Here is a 21,475-nt window from a genome sequence, read left to right on the forward strand (position 1 = left end):
ATATCTACTCCTAACGCCAACACTAGAAGTAGCCGGGGATCATTCCTACGTTGATTCTAGATGACACGCTCCAGCCGGAGAATCTAGCTACCCCTAGTAGAGGAAAACAAAAGACCTTTCTTGCCTCCAGAGAAGGGGACCCCAAAGCTGGATAGAAGCCCCCCACAAATAATAACGGTGAGGTAAGAGGAAATGACAAACACAGAAATGAACCAGGTTTAGCACAGAGAGGCCCGCTTACTGATAGCAGAATAAAGAAAGGTAACTTATATGGTCAACAAAAACCCTATCAAAATCCACACTGGAAATTCAAGAACCCCCGAACCGTCTAACGGTCCGGGGGGAGAACACCAGCCCCCTAGAGCTTCCAGCAAAGGTCAGGATATAGGTTTGGAACAAGCTGGACAAAAATACAAAACCAAAACAAATAGCAAAAAGCAAAAGGCAGACTTAGCTGATATAACTGGAACCAGGATCAGTAGACAAGAGCACAGCAGACTAGCTCTGATAACTACGTTGCCAGGCATTGAACTGAAGGTCTAGGGAGCTTATATAGCAACACCCCTAACTAACGACCCAGGTGCGGATAAAAGGAATGACAGAAAAACCAGAGTCAAAAAACTAGTAACCACTAGAGGGAGCAAAAAGCAAATTCACAACAGGCGTCCTGGCTCACCAGCGCGATCTGTTGGCCTGGTGAGGCCGGATAAGAGGTCGCCTCCCGCAGAACCCCAGTAAGATTTTATTGCTTCTAAAATGTAAATAGTTACTGTTTGTTCTTTAAGTTGCTGCTAAACCCGTCCAGGGTAAACTTTAAAAAAAGGTGACCCCTTTGTTGACCCGGGGTCACTATTGTTGTTTTCTTGAAGTTTTGCACAAAGTTACACAAACTGCGAAATCATGGACTGTGCATGATTTGAACTTTCTTGTAAATAGTTTGCACCTTCTTAAAGGTGCTTCCTACTGGTTTTGTTTAAAGACATTTTGCGAAGATACCATTCCGGAGCCTTTGCATGGACTGGTAGGCTGAGAAGAAGAGCTACCTCAGAAAGACTTGATCTCCTCTTAAAGGGGAGGTTAGAATTGAACTTGAAAGTGATACTGTTTTAGAACAGTAATGTCGAGATAATGCTTTGAAGAAAATGTAACTGTTTTTCATGGAAAAGTTATGTGTGTTTAATTTGTTTAAAATGTGAAACCTAGATAATGTTCTTTGAAGAGAAAGATGCAGAAAGCCCGTAGGGGTAGATGTAGAGTTCCGTTTAACTAAAAGTAAAGAAGTAATAACGAAGGTGAGGATAGAAGGTAAACCCTGCGTCCCCATAGAAAGTTAGTTCGTTACTAAGGACAGAAAGTAGACCCGTAGGGGTTAGTGAGTGAGTCTTTATAGGAGCCAAGCAGAGTGGGCTCCATGCTCTCAAATTGAAAGGAATGTTATGTCTATACTATGTATAGTAGAGAAAGGCAGTAGGCCCTGGCTGAACAGGGCGGTCCTGTAAAAGAAAGGAGAGGCAGTAGGTCTGGTGCCATAGGGACAGGCGGTCCTGCAGGTTCAAAGTAGGAGAATGTGAAGTTACCTTGCCCTGTAATGTGATTATAGGAAGGCCTTTGGTAAACTAAGAGTGTATGTTTCCTAAAGGCAATGTTAATTTATTGTTCCAGCATTTGCACTTAGTAGAATACCCGGTTGGGTAATGAGAGTTAATTGTAGCCTGTTGCTATGATATTTGATTATGTTTTGTAACGTTAAAGTGTCCTCACCTCCCATAAAGGGAAGCCTGTTCAAGTATGCTTATTGTTTTGCACTCAACAAATTTGTATGTCTTTTTGCTAACCTGTATTGTTGTTTTCTTCCCAGTCCCGGAGTACTGCGTTTAACCAGGTGGGAGTGCAGCGCCCCAGAGTCCTGGTCGTTGCAGTACTGTGGCTCCGCCACTAAGGGGAGCCATGGTGCGTTCGATGGCACTGAAGGAGTTCCTCCAATCAGGTATCACAGACACCAATATGTTTCACAGCTGGGCCTCCGGGGGGAGCTAAGGGTGCTATTCATTAGGCCACTCCCCACCATAGTGGGTAAACTGGGGGTCAGGCAGGAAGTTAGTAGAGAAAGCTGACTGGATCGAACGAAGCAACACCTAGTGAGAGAGGGTGTTGTGGAGGAAGAGACAGTGGGGTCTCTGCCAGGGGTGGGATCCTGGCAGAGGCTTGGCATTGAAAGAACGTAACGGGACCGTGCCTGCTCAGAATAGCGGCGGTGCCCTAAGAAAGGATTAGAAGCGAGATAGATTGTGCTGAGTGAGAAACGAAATCAAGCAGAAGGAGAATACCAGCAGGGGTTTTGTTGAAAGAGGCAGCACCTTGCTGAGGCGCATTACCGGTGGCCGGAACGCCGAGGGAGTGGAATAATATACAGCTTTAAGCCATACTCCAAACAGCGGCAGGACAGTCAGTCTCAGGCGAGCTGTCTACCACATATCACCTATGAAGTCTTGGGGGGCAATTGCGGGAGAGGGGCGTCTCTAGGGTCCCGGAAGAACTCCAGGCCTACCTAACAAACGGGTGCCGTTCTTACTGTAACATCAGGAAGGGACGGAAGATTAGCAGAAGATCAGTTAATCGAGTTGTGAGGGAACTTAAGAAACAGACACAACAGTTGTGGGGTACTTTCCGTAAGCACAGCAGGGAAGGACTACAACACAAAGCGCTAAGAAGGAAGGCACTGATTTCCACCTGTGAGGAGAACTCTGGAGGTGCCATTGGACCGGCCGGACTTGCGCAGCCTGGTGAGCCGGATTCCGGACTGAGGACCGAGAGATCTCCAGTAAAGAGGTAAAGAGACTGCAACCTGGTGTCCTCGTTATTTACCGCGACCTGCACCCCACAACTGCACCGCTACACCACCGTTAACAGCACCTATTTACAACGGATGTCCCCCACTGACAGACAGGGCAACGGACCGGGTCTAGCCACCGTGACAACCCCAGGACTGAGATCCCAGAGGCCCGGCTCCGGGTACCCCTCGGCCCTGCGGCGGTGTGGGGGCGCTCCGCATTAGTTTACAGGACAAATAGTAAAAGGTAAATCTTTATTGATGGAATAACAAACATAATAATAGCAGACAAAAGAAAGTGCACGCACAGAAGGTTATTCCATAATGTAAGCCTAAATATTAATACCATAGAAAACACATGGGTTATAATAGTTGGAAAATAAGTCACCAATGTGAGCAAAAATCTGCCCCAACATGATGCCTCCTTGCAGCATTATGCTCCCGATATGATACCCCAACACAGTATAGTGCCACCACTGACCCAGCATGATGCCCCCACAGTGTTATGCTCCCATATAATGTCGTGAGACAGTGTTATGCCCCCACAGACACAGTATAATGCCTCAATATGAATATATCAGAATCATACATAAGATCATGTAGAGGACTAGTTACCTGGCTCAGCAACAACTACTTGCCTTCATGTTGTATTGCCAGTGTGCCACCTGCTGGCAACTAGTAGGAAGCAATATATTTTACCAGAAAACATTCTGCAATGTCTTATATTTGCTACTGTACTTTTTTTTCTATCTATGCCTTTGTGGAGAACAAGGCTACAAATGTTACTTATAACTGCTGATAGAGCAGATCTAATGCAGAACACCAGCGACTGGGCTGATGCACAGCGCTGATACTACACAGAACGGCTCTGACGTTCCCAGCGTGTCAACTTTGTATATGTGAAATGTGAAGTATGTATCTGAAAACTTCTGTAAACAGATATTCTCATATTCTCATATTATTATGTTATCCACTGGGGCCGAGTAGTGCCATGGCAGTACCCCGAAACACAGTGTTTGCCAATTGAGATTCTGATTTTGGCTTTTATGCTGAGTCATGTGACAAGGCTCGTTAAAGGTACAGAAGAAAAAAGACTAAACAAATCATGGTGTGCACACCAACACGATATAGATGAATATATAAAATAAATGTTATTTGAACACCTGAAAACACTACAAAGATTAAAACCATTTAAAAACAAAAATGAGTCATGGTAATGAAACACCCCCTAGGCATAACCCATATAAGGAGTATGTAGTGCCAGGCTCCAAAATGGAGCTCGAAAAAATCCCCTGAGAGACCAGAAACCGTACTGTAAACTGTGAATGTGTGTCCAATGGCCGCACTCAGTAGGTACATATCCCAATATAACAACAGTCATTCAACAGAAAGGATATATCATCAAGAATAATAGGCAACACATGTGAGCAGAAAAAAAGAGCCCATCTAATATATAATCACAATGCAAAACCCTGGGAACATGTATTGCTAGGTTATAATAGATATACGTCAGGTCCAATGAAGCAGAGGTAAATATACTACCTGACTGAGCAGCAGGAAAGAGAAATGATCAGACTGATTAAACCCTATAATAAGGGAGAATAGGAAGCACCAATCACTGTGATATCAGCTGCCTGATCCACTCACTGAAAAGCTCACATAAAATGAACATGTGGTCTCAAAGGGATGGGGGTGAGAGGAGAAACCCCACGCGTATCGCTGCCAGGTGCAGGTTTGGAGGTTATTGCTAATAACAGAATACAGTATGGTGGTTATGGTTAATAAGGGCAGATAGTATACACATTTTGTGTAGGCTAGGTACAATTATTATTAAAGGGCACAACGTGGGAGATATTCCTCATTAAGGTACATGTCATACATAGTTATACAGATTAAAGGCTGGGGGCATTGGATCCCTGCCTGCATCCCCGCTGTGAACAGGAAATGGAAGTAGGTTATCTGATGAAGAGCAGACATGAAGTGTGTACATGGACTAATTATCAGGTAGCTGTCAATGTTGGATAACTATTTGGGAAAGCACATGTATCTCTGTATGTCTCCACTGGCACATACAGTGGGTGTTAAATGCACAGGTTTCAATTCTTTCATCATGTGCTCCATCTGTACTACATTTACTAGTTTTACAGAATCCATGTATCCCTGATCGGGGAGCATTTTCACATCTGTGGGTAAAATTGCAAAAGTTTTGGTAGCTGGCAACCCACAGGAGCGTAATATCTCCCTGAATTATGGATATATCATATTCATTTGTGGTAACTATAAAATGCTTGAAGGATGTTCAGTAGGATGATAGCCATATTGTTTCCCTAGGAGGTTTCTGTGTAAAAATATGACCCACAGCAGAAATGTGCTTTTAGTGGTTCTGGTGCTGTATTAGTTTGGTTTTGGTTTTTCACTTGTTCACTCTGGTCTTTTACTCGTTAATAAATATTCATATTTTACCTATCAAATTTTTGCTTTAATCATCACTGCACTCATCAAGACTGGCATATCTCCATCAGAGTTACATGCCTATTCAATATGATAAGCAGTTGCTATTTTTGTCTTCCCAATGGAATGTATAGAATTATCTTATGCTAATTGGAAAAACATAATGTTAGAATGTTTTAAATACAAATGCTAACGTATCCAATTGACATAATACATGCCAAAAGTGTATTTTGGTACATCTGAATTATATTTTTTTAGCTGGATTGAGATGCATAATCCATGTCATCTTCCAATGCAGATTGCATTGGGGGGTACCAGTACCTTGAGAGTATATTGCTGCACCCACAATTCCCTGCAAGACTAATTTGATTGAGGCTTTAAAACTTGAATTGTAAGCACTGGTACATTATATTATTAAAAAAAGATAAATCATTTTATTTTTGCGCTAGGACCTAAACAACAATTTCAGTAGTAAAATTGTCCTGACTTATTCCTTTTATGTTTTATAATTTCTGCATATATATTACTGCAATGCTAACTTCAGCTACTAGTCAGTGGTGCATTGGTTTCCATTTATTACGCATGACACTACAGCATGTGAATGAGGAGCATTCGTCTGGGAATATGGCACTGCTCTATAAACAGTTGTGTGGGACAGGCTAGCATAATTTCAGCCTCACTGGACTTCAATTACTTTTCAGCCGAACAGACAAATATCAGAAGAATAGGATTTAGCATCACTGTGACTGATAACCTGTCTGGTCTATGATTAGTTGGGTTTCTGCCGCAGACTGGTTACAGTGTTGGATCTTGGCGACCAAGGTAATCATTTTAAGACTCTCAAACTTTCCATAACATATCATACATTAAAACTTTTTTTGTGGAGGGATTTCATTAGAAAACGTTATTATTTAGGACTGTGTAAAGATCTGTACAGTCTCTATTCAGTTCTAAGACAGAATCTTAAGGAAACTAAGTACTGTATCTGAATGATGTGTATGGCAGATATGTTGAAGCAAACACAGTTCAGTAAAATCAATATCAGTGAGATGTTACACTAGTAAGAGATTAGACCGTGAGAACCATCAAAGTTTGTTAGATGGTAGTGTTCTATCCATAACCACTGCCATTTGTGACCATAAAGGAGACATTAAATACTTTCCTAGGTGAGGAGTGACAGCTAGTGAAATTTACTGAAGGAAATAGATGTGAATGGGGTCAAAAGTGCAGATATTAGGGCGAGAAGAAAAGAGTGTCACGTCTCTACCTGGACCTGCTCCAGTAACATCTGCTTGTGTCACCAGGGGCCATTTTCACTCTGCTGGTAGCAGTCAGTATCTCTGGATGTTGCAGAATTCTTCCTACCAGAGATACTGGTGTGGTTTGGACCTGTGGTTACGCAAAGCCAGACTAATGGGTGTGAGTGGTGTCCAAATCAGCTCCCTGCTGTGGTCAATAGTGCAGCACCATAGCCTATTTAGACTCCCAGCATTCTGATGGAAATTGATAGACATAGTTTCCAGATAACTTCATGATTGCCAGGACTTTTTACATTCTCGGTTCCTGACTCTGACCAAGCTAATGACTTTGACTACGTCTGTACTACGACCCCATCTGATTTTGACCTACAAATAATTGTCCTTGGTACTCCCCCTGACTTCATCCTTGTCTCCTGATTTGATCCCTGATTCTGACCTTACAGTTATTTACCCAGCTAGTAAGACCACTCTAGCCTCAGACTCACTCAAATGCAGAAGTGAATCCATGGATGCAACTATGGGGACCCCACAGTATGTCCAGATCCCGGTTATAAGCTTAAAGGATGATGGCTGGGGTTCCTCTGTGATGTGCTAGATGCAGTGACTGGTAACAAGTCTATTGAGGTCATCTATATTTGCTGACGGCCTCTAACCAACTTTAGAAAGAGGAGTCCAGCGACTTCTCATTCTATGACGGGGTGGTGGATGAAAAGTGAACTGGATGAAGTACGAGTGGGAAGGAGATTGATGTTAATAGGTGATTGGGAGGTAGAGATCAATGATAGACGCCTGCACTTTAGGACTGAAGAGGGATTGAAAAGCGTCAGAGTCATTTTTAAATATTTGCTATTGATATGAGGTTGGTAGTCGTGTATGTCAATTTGACTAGCAGAGTTATACGTTTGAAGCATACATTTTTAGTGGAGGAAATCTGCTGACAGGTATGATTTTCTCCACAGATATTAGTATAACCAAGAGTATAATTGTAATTGTTTTTTAACAGGTGTGGCAAAAATGTATTCTTTTGTCCTACTGGCTAGTCTTGTCTGTTTTACATCACCTGTAAGTACTTTTAACATATTTAATTGTATGCACAATTCAGATTTCAGCTAATTGAATGTAAAAGATTTAGCAGCTGTTTAATGTTTTTTAGAAACATATATTATTATTATTATTGGGTATATCATATCTATGTAGCAGACCTTCTCCAAACCTTCTAAGTGTACTGTATGCATATACTATTTATAATAGGACACTCTGGTATATGGTTAATATCCTTAAGAGACTTATAGACCTTTGATAACTTTTGGCTGATTACTCTTCATGTTGACAACTCTCCCACCCAACTAACCCATATGCCTGCATGCTCAACTTTGGTGAGCATGCACATACAAGTGCTTCTCACAAAATTAGAATATCATCGAAAAGTTAATTTATTTCAGTTCTTCAATACAAAATGTGAAACTCATATATTCTAGAGAGTCACTACAAACAGAGTGATCTATTTCAAGTGTTTATTTGTGTTAATGTTGATGATTATGGCTTACAGCCAGTGAAAACCCAAAAGTCCTTATCTCAGTAAATTATAATAATTAACAAAAAACACCTGCAAAGGGTTCCTAAGCATTTAAAAAGGTCCATTAGTCTGTTTCAGTAGGCTCCACAATCATGGGGAAGACTGCTGACTTGACAGATGTCCAGAAGGCAGTCATTGACACACTCCACAAGGATGGAAAGCTGGCTGTTCACAGAGGGCTGTACCCAAGCATATTAATGGAAAGTTGACTGGAAGGAAAAGTGTGGTAGAAAAAAGGTGCATAAGCAACCGGGATAACCGCAGCCTTGAAAGGATTATTAAGAAAAGGCAATTAAAAAATTTAGGGGAGATTCACAAAGAGTGGGCTTGTGCTGGAGTCATTGCTTCAAGAGCCACCACACACAGATGTGTCCAGGACATGGGCTACAAGTGTCGCATTCCTTGTGTCAAGCCACTCATGACCAATAGACAACGCCAAAAGCATCTTACCTGGGCCAAGGAGATAAAGAAATGGACTGTTGCTCAGTGGGCCAAGGTGTTGTTTTCAGATGAAAGTAAATTTTGCATTTCATTTGGAAATCAAGGTCCCAGAGTCTGGAGGAAGAGTGGAGAGGCCACAATCCAAGCTGCTTGAGGTCTATTGTGAAGTTTCCACAATCAGTGATAGTTTCGGGAGCCATGTGAGCTACTGGTGTAGGTCCACTGTGTTTTATCAGGACCAAAGTCAGCGCAGCCGTCTACCAGGAAATTGTAGAGTATTTCATGCTTCTGTAGGGGATGTAAATATGTATTTGTTCCCTTCTTCTCCCCAACCCCCAACCCCTTTAAGAATGTAAATATTGTATATTATTAATGTGTTCGTACACAGTGGTTCGGCTATACATAAAGTGTATTACCACCGTGTACAAGAGTATTGCTACACCCCTTGTGTATTGCTCTTGATATATGTATGCCTTTACAAGCACAGTTGTTTGCACACTTTTGATAGGGAAAGTCTCCGGGCCCAGTATAGTGATAGGGGCGTACAGTAGATATCCTCAAGTATGTTCTTTTAGCCAGACACAAGTATTTTCCCTTCTGAGCACTGTGCGCAAGATGAAGCAGCTCAGCTTTTCTGATACATGGCTCATTATCCTCTGCCAACGCATCGAGTTAAGGATTTTTCCAGGACTTTTTAAAATTGGGCAAAAAGTAGGGAATTCTAATACAATAAAATAAGCATGACTCACTCCAGCATCACCACTCATTGGGCCTTGTCGATAATGGAAGTGATGATGTTGCACCAGTCAGTCACTAACTACATTTGCTTTGGCCCTATTTGTGACATTTTCCATGTAGCACATGGCAGCTGAGGCCAGTGATGGACTGCAGTGGTCACATAACTGATAAATGAGACAACATGACAAACAGTGACACCGGAGTGGTGAGTCAAAAGGAAATTAATGTTTGTTTTAGTATTTTATAATTTTCCAGACTCTAAAATGGTATTTAAGGGATGACATTCTCTTTAAAGCAGGAGTGGGTAATCTGTTTTCTGCCAAGGGCCATTTGGATATTTATACCATCCTTCAGGGGCCGTACTAACTCCACCCACAAAGTACCTCCTGACTCTGGCACTGGTTTCAGGACGTAATCTTTCATTGCATGCCCTTCAGTGTTCAGTAGTGAACACTGTGTGTGTGCTAACAGAGCAAGAAGAAATTAATGAGCTGGTTGTAACCAAAATACACCTCCCTGCCCAAGAATGTGGTCTCTGAGAATCTGCTCGGGGGGGCCTGATAAAAGGTCATCAAGGGCCGTAAATGGCCCTGAGGCCTAATGTTCCCCACGTCTGCTTTAAAGCAACAGCTACCAGCCATTAGTCTTAGAGGAAAAGTTCATAGGAAGAGTCGTATAAGCGCTCATTGTATTTTTTGCAGCATGTTCTCTGTAACAGGTTTGCTTTTAATTAATAGTGTGGGATTTAATAAGTGTTAAAAACACACTAAGTTCTATTTTCTGTTTTTCTTTCTAGGGAGCATCATTAATAAGGGAGCATGGTTTGACTTCTGAATCCAAGGTAAATCAAAATCACTAAGTCAATTTTGCATCTTGAGATACAAACATACTGTACAGAGAAGAGCAGCAATGTACAATTCACCTTTAACCCTTTTACTGCCGAGTAATAAGAGGGTTATTGCAAAGATCTTAGGCTTAAGTCCCAGGAATCTCATCTTTCTCTAAAATGATACTACAATCAATATTCAATACATCAATATTGGAAGTGCATTGCTCTTTTATAGTCAATCTCTGGTCTTGGTTCTGTGTCTGTGTAAAGGAGACTGGTAGAGTGGGAGCAGAAAAAATAGCATTTTACTATCATCTCCTCCCCTGTACAGCCTTTCAGTGATCCTGAAGGTGTGAAGCAGGATCCTAATGTTCTTACCCCTTTTACCAATGCTAGATAACACGCTGACTCTGATTTTCTTCACTGTTATTGATCTCTCCAGTTCAGATGTATATAGGTAGATGTGTGCATGTAATATAGACTGATACATTCTGAACATCTTGAATTTTTGTATTTTTACATTAAGGTGCCTATTAGCGTTAAGCACTGAATGGCTGATGAGTTTTAAGTGTCAAATCACAATATATATTGTAAGATTGCACTCACTAACGGGTAGGGGATTACTCGCTTGGCACGGGAATCAAGCACACGGGCACGAATTTTCAACACAAATCAGTCCATACGATTTATTTTCAAGTCATAAACCGCACCGTAAGCCAGGTTACAAATCACCGGCTTACATATAGTCCTTTACACACTGTATCATTGGCTTGCACTATCCCTTTGCAGCAACTAAACACACTGGTCCTCTTCTGACCAGTTGCCGTGGGTTACCACACAGTTCACAGAAACAATTAGCACCAACAGACTATGGTACCTTATGGGAGCTCCTGCCCCACCTGCTGACTCCTTATCAGTCCTCTCTCTTGGGAAAGCTGCCTCACGGGGATCACCAACTTGCCTGGTCGGCACACATTAGTCAGTCCAGACCCACCGAAGGACTGTAGCTTCCCCACACAGTAGCTGTCACTGGCTCTGCAGATCCCTGTTCTCACCTCGTGCTGTTCAGGGATCCGGTCCTACTCCCAGGACCTCCCAACACCCAGGTTACTCAGGATCACACAGGTGGCCAGTCCGGGTACTATTCAGGACGTCCATCCCCGGCAGGGACCGTCCAATACCCAGGCCACCAGTAGCAAAGTCCCACCATGTGCTCTTCAGGGCTAGCACGCCCAACACAGAGGTTTCTTTCAGGACCTTGCACCTGTACCATACAGGTCTACACACCCAGCCCATGTGACCCACACCCTGGTCTCATTACATACCCGTAACCCATCCCCTGGGTGGGAGTGTGGGTGTGTGGCTAGTTTGTCCCACCCATCTCACATATCTAGCCCTGCCAGCCTCCCATGACTATTATATAACACTATACTTGTAGGACTACAGGTCCCAGAACACCACATCGCTTCAGGCTGGCAGCGAAGAGTCTCCTCCTCTGCGACACACATATCGGCCATTCACCACAATGCCAGACTTTGTCACATCATCACATCCATGCATGCAACTGCCATGCACTATCACAGCCTCAATACGCCTCCGTGCGTATACTGGGGAGACCATGCAGCACCCCCTACCTGTTACAGGGGTCACTGCATCACAATATATTGTGGTATAGCGACCCCTGTGGCAGCTAGGGGGCGCTGTGTGTGCTCCTTGAGATATGCATTGAGGCATATATATGGTGTGCAAGGTCCTGTGGTGATGTCACGCTCACCTGACTAGCCATGTGACAGGTACCTGGGTGTGGTTACACCTATGTAAAGGAGGTGTGTGGAGCACATGGTGGAATGTGAGTGTTAGTGGGTAAGTGTCCGTCAGGGTGGACACACTTCCGTGTGTCCTGGCAGGACACTGCAAAGTGGCCTGTGTGCTGGTCCCAGGTGGGGACAGACGTCCTGGAAGCACACAGTGACCATTCCAGGCTGGAGAGCCTGCGTGCTGGACATAGCACGGACGGTTGGTGTTGGAAGCTCCGGCGAATGGAGTCGTCCTGGAAGCACCTGGAGACCGTAGACCTGGGAGGTCTGTGTTGAGGACCTGGGACTGTCCTGAAGTCAGTGTGAGTGAGAAACGTCTGATGGATACCTCTGTGGAGAAGAGGGATCCGGGAAACCTGTGCGGCACCAACAGGTAACGGGAAGGAACCGTGTGACACTGACCGGGGTCAGAGTGAGAGACATTGTGTATGGGCACCTCGGAGGCCAAGGGGTGTCCAGGAACCCGTAAAGGTTGCCAATGGGTAACGGTCTGAAAACCGTGTATAATGCTGACCGGGGTAAGAGACGAACTGTGGTAAAGATGAATATATGCAGACTGTGTTCAAACTGTTACCAAGTTCCTGTGGATGCGGTTTACATTATGTGAAATAAACCGAAAAGATAGAAAACCGTGCCCGAGTGCTTTGATTCTGCTGCCAAGCGAGTGTTCCCCAAGACACGTAGTAGGCGCTATGCTACAATATATATTAGATATCATACCTGTCTTTTTTTTATCATGTTTTATTTTGTGTCAAAAGTGGAAAAATTGTCTCAATGAAAACACCTGGCAATGAAATGGTTCTTTCATTTCAGCATGGCAAAATACAATAAGTCACCCTAAAATCAAGCTTTTGGTCTGTACTGTAGATTAACATCCGCTGTTATAATTGGACACACCTTCTTATTTAAAGATTTTTCTGTATTTTCATGACTACGAAAATTGTACATTGACAAGCTACCTCTTGAAGCTCATCAAGAGAATGCCAAGAGTGTGCAAAGCAGTCATCAAAGCAAAAGGTGGCTACTTTGAAGAACCTAGAATATAAGACATAATTTCAGTTGTTTCACACTTTTTTGTTAAGTATATAATTCCATATGTGTTAATTCATAGTTTTGATGCCTTCAGTGTGAATGTACAATTTTCATCGTCATGAAAATACAGAAAAATCTATAAATGAGAAGGTGTGCCCAAACTTTTGGTCTGTACTGTACCTATCCAAAGTTTATGGTTGTATAAATAAAAAGTGCACTTTTTTTGTTAGCTCACTTATTGACTTTATGTCCTATTAATTCTTTTTAATGTACACAGTTAAATGAAGACATGAAGGAGCAGAAACACAAGGAAAAGGCCATCATTGATCAATATGCCATCACTGATCTGGATACTAGCATGGAAAGCATCATAGATAGTAAACTAAGTGAGCAAGCAGACAATCCCAAAACTAAGGCAGGCACATTTTCACTGGAATCCTTCTTGAGTCTGTTTAATGTGGGCACTGATAGGCTATCATCCCTGGATGGTAAAGATAATAAAACCAATATTTCAGAAAGCAAAAATGAAGGATATGCGGTAAATATGATAGATGAAGTGGACATGAAAATGCAAAAAGAACATGAATCAGAAAGTCAAGAGTCTAAAAGTGATGATCAGCAAAGTCAAGAAATTTCTTCTGATGGACTTTCGGAACAATATGTAAGTTTTCTATTAGAATCCAAAAATAAAAATTTAAAACATACACCTGAAGGTAACACAAAGTATGCACATATTGCAAATATTCTAGAGGGAATTTATGATGATGAAGATTTGTGATATATTTTAAACATCAGTCACAATCTGGATACCATGAAACAAAGCATATGTAATGTGGCATGGGGCGGTAGTCGTAGGCGAGGTATTCATGCTTCATGCCCGGCATGCTACCTGAGAGTGAGGGTCCAAACTGGGTGTATGGACTTTTGCTGGTGCAAAACTTCATGGACCTTTCTCTTCGAACATATGACATTTTTATATACATTCCATTCAGACAGGCAGCTTCGCTCTCTGTCTGTTAGCCTCTATCTCTAGCTTCACCACCACCCAGCACAGCACTTTGGGAGATTCCCTAGTCTCAAACAACAGCACCACTAACCAGTAAGTGAGGGACCTATTATTCTACCCCGATTCTGCATCCCTTTCCCCTTAGGGGATCAACTTGTACCACTATGGCTGTTACTTAACTTCTCTGCTTGCAGACTCCTTGGAACTATCACACAGGGCACTCTCTCTTCATCCTGCTTTCCTTCTCAACACTGCTCCATCATTTGACTGTCAGATATCTCTGTACTGTCCCACTAGGTTTCCTGCCCCAGACCTTGTCTCTGGAGAATCAGTCACTTGTTCAAACACTTTTCCTTGTTTCCACTCTGGATCATGCAATCGGTTGCCTCGGTCTCTGCTCACTTTAGGGAGTCAATTCATGCGATTCTGCTGACTATCGGTGTTCTTCACAGGAAATTTCCCCTGTCCCTACGCTTTAGCGTCTCCAACTCTGAGCTAGTCCCAACCATTAACTCTACCTGTCCCTATCAACCGTGTGGCAGGGCAGAACACAACTTATCACTATCAATACAGATAATTAATAATTTAAATGTCATAACACATTGCAACAATGTACATGTCTTATAGGTGGAAAACGTGGGCAACGCCTCCAACTTCTTACACATCAATAATGACACTAATGACAAGCTCTACATAGAAGAACCATCTCCTGATGATATGATAGACATTAAGGACTTGGAGACTGCAATTAACATAAAAAAAGAAGCTGTCAATGTTGATGTAGAAACTTCTAGAGATGACACAACCATTAAAAAGGAGAAATTGATTAAAGAAGAAAATGGTGGCAAGACAAGAGCCATTTTTATTGATCTTGTAAGAAAACAGAAGGAAACTGATATAGCAATGCAGCAAAACCAGCACTTAGATAATATTGTGAATAATACCAGAATAAAAGGCTACGTGACAGATGTTGACTCCATTAAAATGACTACTAATGACAAAAATGATGAAAACACAGATAATGATACTACTGCTTTTCCACGATATCTTGAGAATATTGGTGAACTGCAGGTAAGCTCCATCACTAATTGTGTCATTAAAAAACTGTTTAGTCTGTTACATATATCAATGAAACATTTGTGATATTTCCCGATAAATTCACTTTTTCTCTTTTCAAGGATGTCAATGTATCTATTCAGAAAGAGGAAGGAAGTTTGGAGATAACTAATGTGAACCTTTCTACGAGTGAGTAGCTGACATCTGTTTATAGCCTTAAATAATAGAACTACAGTTTAGTGTAAAACTTTCGATGGGTGGCTGTGGTCCATAGCTAGACAGAAAGGATGGATAAGGAGAATCAGACACCAATGCACATTAGACGGTAGGCCGGATCTCAGCAGGTTCAGCAGATAATACTTTAAAATGTATGGTAACTTACAGACCTCGACATTGGGTAGGCATATTACTTTGAATTAAGGAGGAAGAGGAGTGTTAAAATATATATATATTTTTTACTATTTTTCAAACTAAATAATTTTTAAAACATTAATTACTGTAGAGAAGATTTGCAAATATTCAAATATGATAAGTGCACTACGTCTCTTGTATTTGGAGGATGGATGAATTATATTCTTGACACTATTTAAAAGAAAACCAGCTTTTTGTGTTTCCACCCATGTGTGCATGGACTTGCTATAAAAAGAAAACATTTATTGAGGTTTACAAGACTTGCATGGGTCTTGAAAAAATGTAGAAACATATCTTCTAATTTTCTTATGAGGTCATGCTATAAAGCTGGAGCTGCATCTGTTTTTATTATTTAATCATTGCAAGGTATTAATCAGATCTCAATTAGTCAGATCCAGTATATGCAACTGGAAATGCTGCAAAATAGTGCATTCAAATAATTTCCTATCCATTATAACACATAAATATATTATAGTCTACAACTAGCATAGTCAGGTCTCTCAACAGTTTATATGACTATTACCATTGATATCATTGAAGGGATGGTTGGGAACAATCTGGATCTATTGATTCCATTTAGCAAGAAAACTTCTCTCCAAACCGAAACGTGTGAAGGAAGCTTGTCATGTTCAGTATTTAATATTTTATTCATTTACAGACCAATGCAATAATTTCCAATGTAAAAGAGGAAAAATATGTAAGATTGATCGGCATGGGGACCCCTTTTGTGTTTGTGAAGACCCGGCTAACTGTTTACCTGGTAACAGAAATGACTTTGTAAGTAAAATACACTTAACTGTTGAAACGTAACTGTAAATTCAGAAACATCAGTAAGGTAGCTGTAATGACAAAAGATAAAATAGAGAACTAATTCTCACCGGTGCACTGGATGCCAATGTAACAGGTTTGTCGTGGATTCATAAGCAGAAGCAAATGTCCCAAGACAGGACATAAACAGGGTAAGACAGAATGTCTCTTAGATGCACAACAAGGGCAGAGACCGATTTGCTTTTGCATGATCTATGATATCAATGGCACTCTTCCCACAGACAGTCTCTTAGGCCGGGGTCACACTAGTGTAGAATATGGACGTGTGCTATGCGAGAAAACATCGCATAGCACTCAGACCAGTGTTAAGCTCACATCACCATATTTTTTCTCTGGCATATTATATGTGCGTGTAAAAACTCAGTATGCTGAGATTGTACGCCGAGACTCGCCAATGCAAGCCTATGGGTGCGTGAAAAATTCGGACACCACACTGACCATTCGTCTAGGTTGCAACAAATACGCACACATTTTCCTCATTTCAGCCCATTGAGCCATTAAATTCAATGGGAAAAAGCAGTGTGAAATGTAAAGCCATACGCATGTCATACGGATATCATACGGATGTCATACGGATACATAGGTGTGAGAAAATCGCATCATCGCATTGCAAATGCATTACACACGCATGACCATACGGAGAACACTTGTGCGACTCTCGGCAGGGAGACTCGGACCAATTTCACATACTTTAAGTGTGACTCCAGCCTTAGTGAAACACTTCTCCTGACCTATTTCAATAGCATCAGACCTTCATCACCCATTAATGTATGCCTGACAAATGTTTGGAGCCAAATACACAAGACCTATCCTCCATTTGATTCCTCCTACTAGAACAACAGATCACAGCATGAGACACCAAGACATGGCCTTCTCACATAAGCCATCTCACATAAGCCTACAGGACTTTATTATGGAAAAGTCTATCATTATAAAAAGACTCCATCTTTCAGATGTATTGCCCAAGGCCACACATCCCCAACACCAAACCATAAACAGTCAAAGCATCAAAACACCACACAACGAGGAACTTAGCTGATGATACTAGACAGTTTACAGTGTAGAGAGGCCGATAATGTCAAAACACCACACAACGAGGAACTTAGCTGATGATACTAGACAGTTTACAGTGTAGAGAGGCCGATAATGCACCATCCAGAGGTCAAGATGAAATTGGTTGGTAATAAAATCAGACCTTCAGCAAAGATTTTGTTAATCCATTAAGCGATCTAAGCATTCCACAAATTGGTCTAAAATTTTAAAAAGCCAAAAGGAGTCCACAATGGGGAGGCACCGTTGGTTAAAAGGCCAAATGTCCAAACCATGTAATAGGCTTTACAAACGGATGAAAAATTAAATGAACCTTTTTGACAAAGACCATGCACATATAGTGTATGATCTTCATCAAAAGCGTTCATTTAATTTTTTTAAATTTCATTTAATACCGAGAATTCAAAATCACATGTTTGAAAAACTGTAATTGTAAACTGTAATTTTAAATAACGCAAAGAATGAACAACTTGGTCTTTCAATAAAGATGAGTATAGCCAGTGGCACAATGTGGATTTCCTGCATCTGGTAAAAGTATTTTGTGCCCCCAACCTGTGGATTTTTCTCATTTCCTGAGTCCCTTCCACCAGTCCAGTGTTAAACCTGTTATTCACCAAGTACTTATATTTCATTTTAAAACCTCTAATGTGGAACATTTCTTTTTGGAGAGTGTCAAGCTGGCACTAGAACTCTAATGCCCCCTATTTGGATAGCAATCCTAAAAGTCCATATTAGACCCTTATACAAACCTTGTCAAATGACTTTGGATAAAAAGCCAAACCAGACACATGTTTCAGAGTGTTTGCTCCAGATCAGTGCAAAGCAAGATATTTGATTTGGGTAGGTGAGAAGCTCCTGAAAGGATGTCTAAGGGAGAAGGTTTCTCCTTGTGGAGTGTGCCAAGCTGGCATAAGGAGACTTCTAGGCCATGCAATGATCCTAGATTCTAGATATGCAAATATCCTCTTCAGAGATTCCCTGCCAGTGGCGTCTCACCTCTGGACCCTCTAAGGCAGTGTTCCCCAAGTCCGGTCCTCAAGAGCCACCAACAGGTCATGTTTTGAGGATTTCCTTAGTATTGCACAAGTCATTGAATGCTTGCCTGTCCAGGTGATGTAATTATCACCTGTGCAATACTAAGGAAATCCTGAAAACATGACCTGTTGGTGGCTCTTGAGGACCGGATTTGGGGAACACTGCTCTAAGGTGAGTGCTACTGTAGCATTTGATTTAGTTATACCCATGACTATAGACTTTTTCAAGGATTTAAGGTGAGTACAACCTATTCTAGCCAAGGAAACAGATTATATCTTGTGGCAAAAACCAAGCTTGATTTTTATTTTAACTTTTATGTCTTAAGGTCTGCGGGACAGATAATAAAACTTACACAAGTGCCTGTCACCTTTTTGGCACAAAATGCCTCCTGGAAGGCACCAAAGAAGGAAATCATCTTCATTTGGACTATCAAGGGCCATGCAAACGTAAGACACTTCACAATGTTACTATGACCCATTAATGATAGCAGGACAGCTTCAGAAAATGCAATGAAATATACGCTAAATCTGCATATGAATTCTTCAGATCAACCGCTGGAAAGTTGCACAGTACTTTTGATATGTTTTGAATATGTGAAAGAGATTGAATAAGTCAAACTAAACTAGTTTCTATGAAGTCATAAAGACATAAGCCCCCACAATATGTACAGATATTAGGGATGAGCGAGTGTGCTAAGATAAGGTGTTATCCGAGCATACTTGAGTGCTAATTGAGCATTTTGGTGTGCTCGAATACTATGCTCGAGTCACCACTGTAGTTCGACAGTCGCAACACATGCAGGGATTGCCTATCAATAAGGCAATCTCTGCATGTGTTGAAGCTGTTGAACAGCCATGACACATGCAGTAGTGGCGATTCTAGCATATTTGTCGATCACACCGAAAATACTCGATTAGAACTCAAGCGAGCACGGATAACACCTTATCCGAGCAAGCTCGCTCATCACTAACAGATATGAATTAGAAATTTGAGGTTTGATTCATACAGAAAGTTAAATTGTTGGCATGTGAAATGTGAATCTTATCTTGTGTATCTTATATAGAACTTTAGCCCTGTGAAAGCTTACTCCATGGTTTGATATCATATAATCCTATATTTTTTACAGACATCCCTACTTGTACAGAATATGAACTCACACATTTTCCATTCAGAATGAGAGACTGGTTGAAAAATGTCCTCATGCAGCTTTATGAAAGGGATAAGGAAAACACTGGTCTTCTCTCCGAGAAGCAGAAAGGCAAGGTGAGTCAAGTCTTGCTCTTTTCCTTTTATTCTCATAATATTTTATTACATCATTAATGATAAATACATAACAAGGAGAAGTAAGGTCTACAAAAACTTACACTTTAGTGTTTGTACAGTTGGGTTAAAATAATATCTAATTGTATTTGGCAGGAGGACTGGGATTGGCCGTCTACAACAGGGGAAGGGTGCATTTCTAATTTCAATTGTATTGTTACATTAGGTGAAGAAAATCTATGACAATGAGAAACGACTGCGGGAAAGTGACCCCAACATCGAGCTCTTGGTGAAAGATTTTCAGAAAAACTACAACATGTATGTCTATCCAGTTCACTGGCAGTTTCACCAGCTTGACCAGCATTTAGTTGACAGGTATGAGTGTCAGGACTGTAATATTGTTTGATGAAAAAACTTTAAATTGTGACTTGTTAATTCCATTTGAGCATAGGCAGATAGGTGCAGATTTAAGGAATTTGAAGGCTGTCTCTCGCCTTTTTTTTCCCCGTCTGTTCCATACTAATTCATTTATGATGTCCTTATCCTTGACCTCTAATATAGCTTGACGACCTCTATTCATGTGGTAATCAATAAAGCCAGTGGAAACTCTCTTTTTTCCATACTGAGTAACAGTGTTGCTCGGTTGTCTCTATCTTTCTCTTGGGCAATTAATGTAAAACTCAAGTTGAATTTTGGATGAAGATGACACAATCATATGTTCATTTGTTTTGTCTATCTTACACCTTAATTTACCTCCATATATGTAATTGAGTAACCCATTTACAATCATCTTCCCCTTTGTGGTTTGTACGCATTGCATTTTAGGCAGCATTATCCAATGTATTGCATTAATCCCATGGGCGCTGGGTAACTATGTATTATCCTGCATGCCTTTGTTGCCATGGGCACTATGTATACTGATGCATTCCACGGCTTTGCGGTTCACGCATGCGCATAGCCTTTTCTGTGCTGAGGTTATACCTTCGTTGCCATGTGAGCTATGTTTATTGATGCGTTCCACCACTTTGCGGTTCACTCGTGCACATAACCTCAGTCATACTGGAAGTACTACGGGTAATGACCGGAAATACCTAATGTGAGTCAATGCTTGCAGTTCACACAGCGGAAACCCAACCTCAGGTAGCATGTGTACATGGACGCAGGTTTTGGCGCACAATCTATTACTTGATGAGCCGACACGCATGCCAATATGGCGTGTTGTTAACGACATGTACGCCTCACTTGAGTCACCAATAGGGTAAGTTCATTGTACTATGTGATACACTTGAGCATTGCTACTGGCGCTTTGATGGTTTGGGGTGTTCTACTAATTGTTGGGAGACTTTATTTGATAAGTTGTACAAACGTAGGTGGTAATTCTACGATATGCTAATGTCTAAAAATAGACCTCTTCAGTTTCCTGTTCCCTTGGGAGGCTTTTGAACATTACCTGATATGGTGGAGCCCTTCTGCCCTGTCTGCTATATCCCCTGATGAGTCCTGGTGGGATGAAACGCATTGGGAGGCAGTCCCTAGTTGGAATGGCATGTTAAAATCTTGTTTGTCCTGACCTGGAGGTCTGTTTTCACAGTTTAATGCCCTCAGCTCTACAGGAGATTTTTTTTATCACTTTGGAGGTCCTATTCCCTACTGGATGGGTGAGATTATTCCAATGTATTCCTTTTACATGGATCTTCATTGTAACTATGGGGCAACGTGAATTATCTGTTTCTAGTTTGCACCTGGTTATGGCCCTTTTGGTTCATTGAGTATTTTTGCTACATTGCTAGTGGTACTGGTAATGGTAGTGGTTTGATAGAACGTCGGTCTCTTGACTCGACAATTTTAGCTAATTC

At 41.4% G+C, this 21,475-nt stretch overlaps 2 protein-coding genes across 2 annotated transcripts in view; one reads left to right on the top strand and one right to left on the bottom strand.

Moving 5' to 3' along the window:
* Nucleotides 1–21,475, bottom strand: part of LOC143774074 (uncharacterized) — a 133,336-nt gene that overhangs the window by 96,997 nt on the left and 14,864 nt on the right. The gene's annotated exons all lie outside the window — the stretch shown is intronic.
* The window catches only part of SPARCL1 (SPARC like 1), a 29,688-nt gene continuing 14,250 nt past the window's right edge, over nt 6,038–21,475 (top strand). The window contains exons 1-10 of the mRNA XM_077261526.1: nt 6,038–6,103; nt 7,544–7,602; nt 10,092–10,136; nt 13,251–13,634; nt 14,607–15,050; nt 15,158–15,224; nt 16,105–16,223; nt 18,685–18,805; nt 19,486–19,622; nt 19,846–19,994. Of these exons, the coding sequence (XP_077117641.1) occupies nt 7,555–7,602; nt 10,092–10,136; nt 13,251–13,634; nt 14,607–15,050; nt 15,158–15,224; nt 16,105–16,223; nt 18,685–18,805; nt 19,486–19,622; nt 19,846–19,994 (1,514 nt within the window). The 5' untranslated portion in view covers nt 6,038–6,103; nt 7,544–7,554. The remainder of the gene's footprint in view (nt 6,104–7,543; nt 7,603–10,091; nt 10,137–13,250; nt 13,635–14,606; nt 15,051–15,157; nt 15,225–16,104; nt 16,224–18,684; nt 18,806–19,485; nt 19,623–19,845; nt 19,995–21,475) is intronic.

Source organism: Ranitomeya variabilis, chromosome 1, assembly GCF_051348905.1.
Source record: "Ranitomeya variabilis isolate aRanVar5 chromosome 1, aRanVar5.hap1, whole genome shotgun sequence".
Taxonomy (NCBI): domain Eukaryota; kingdom Metazoa; phylum Chordata; class Amphibia; order Anura; family Dendrobatidae; genus Ranitomeya; species Ranitomeya variabilis.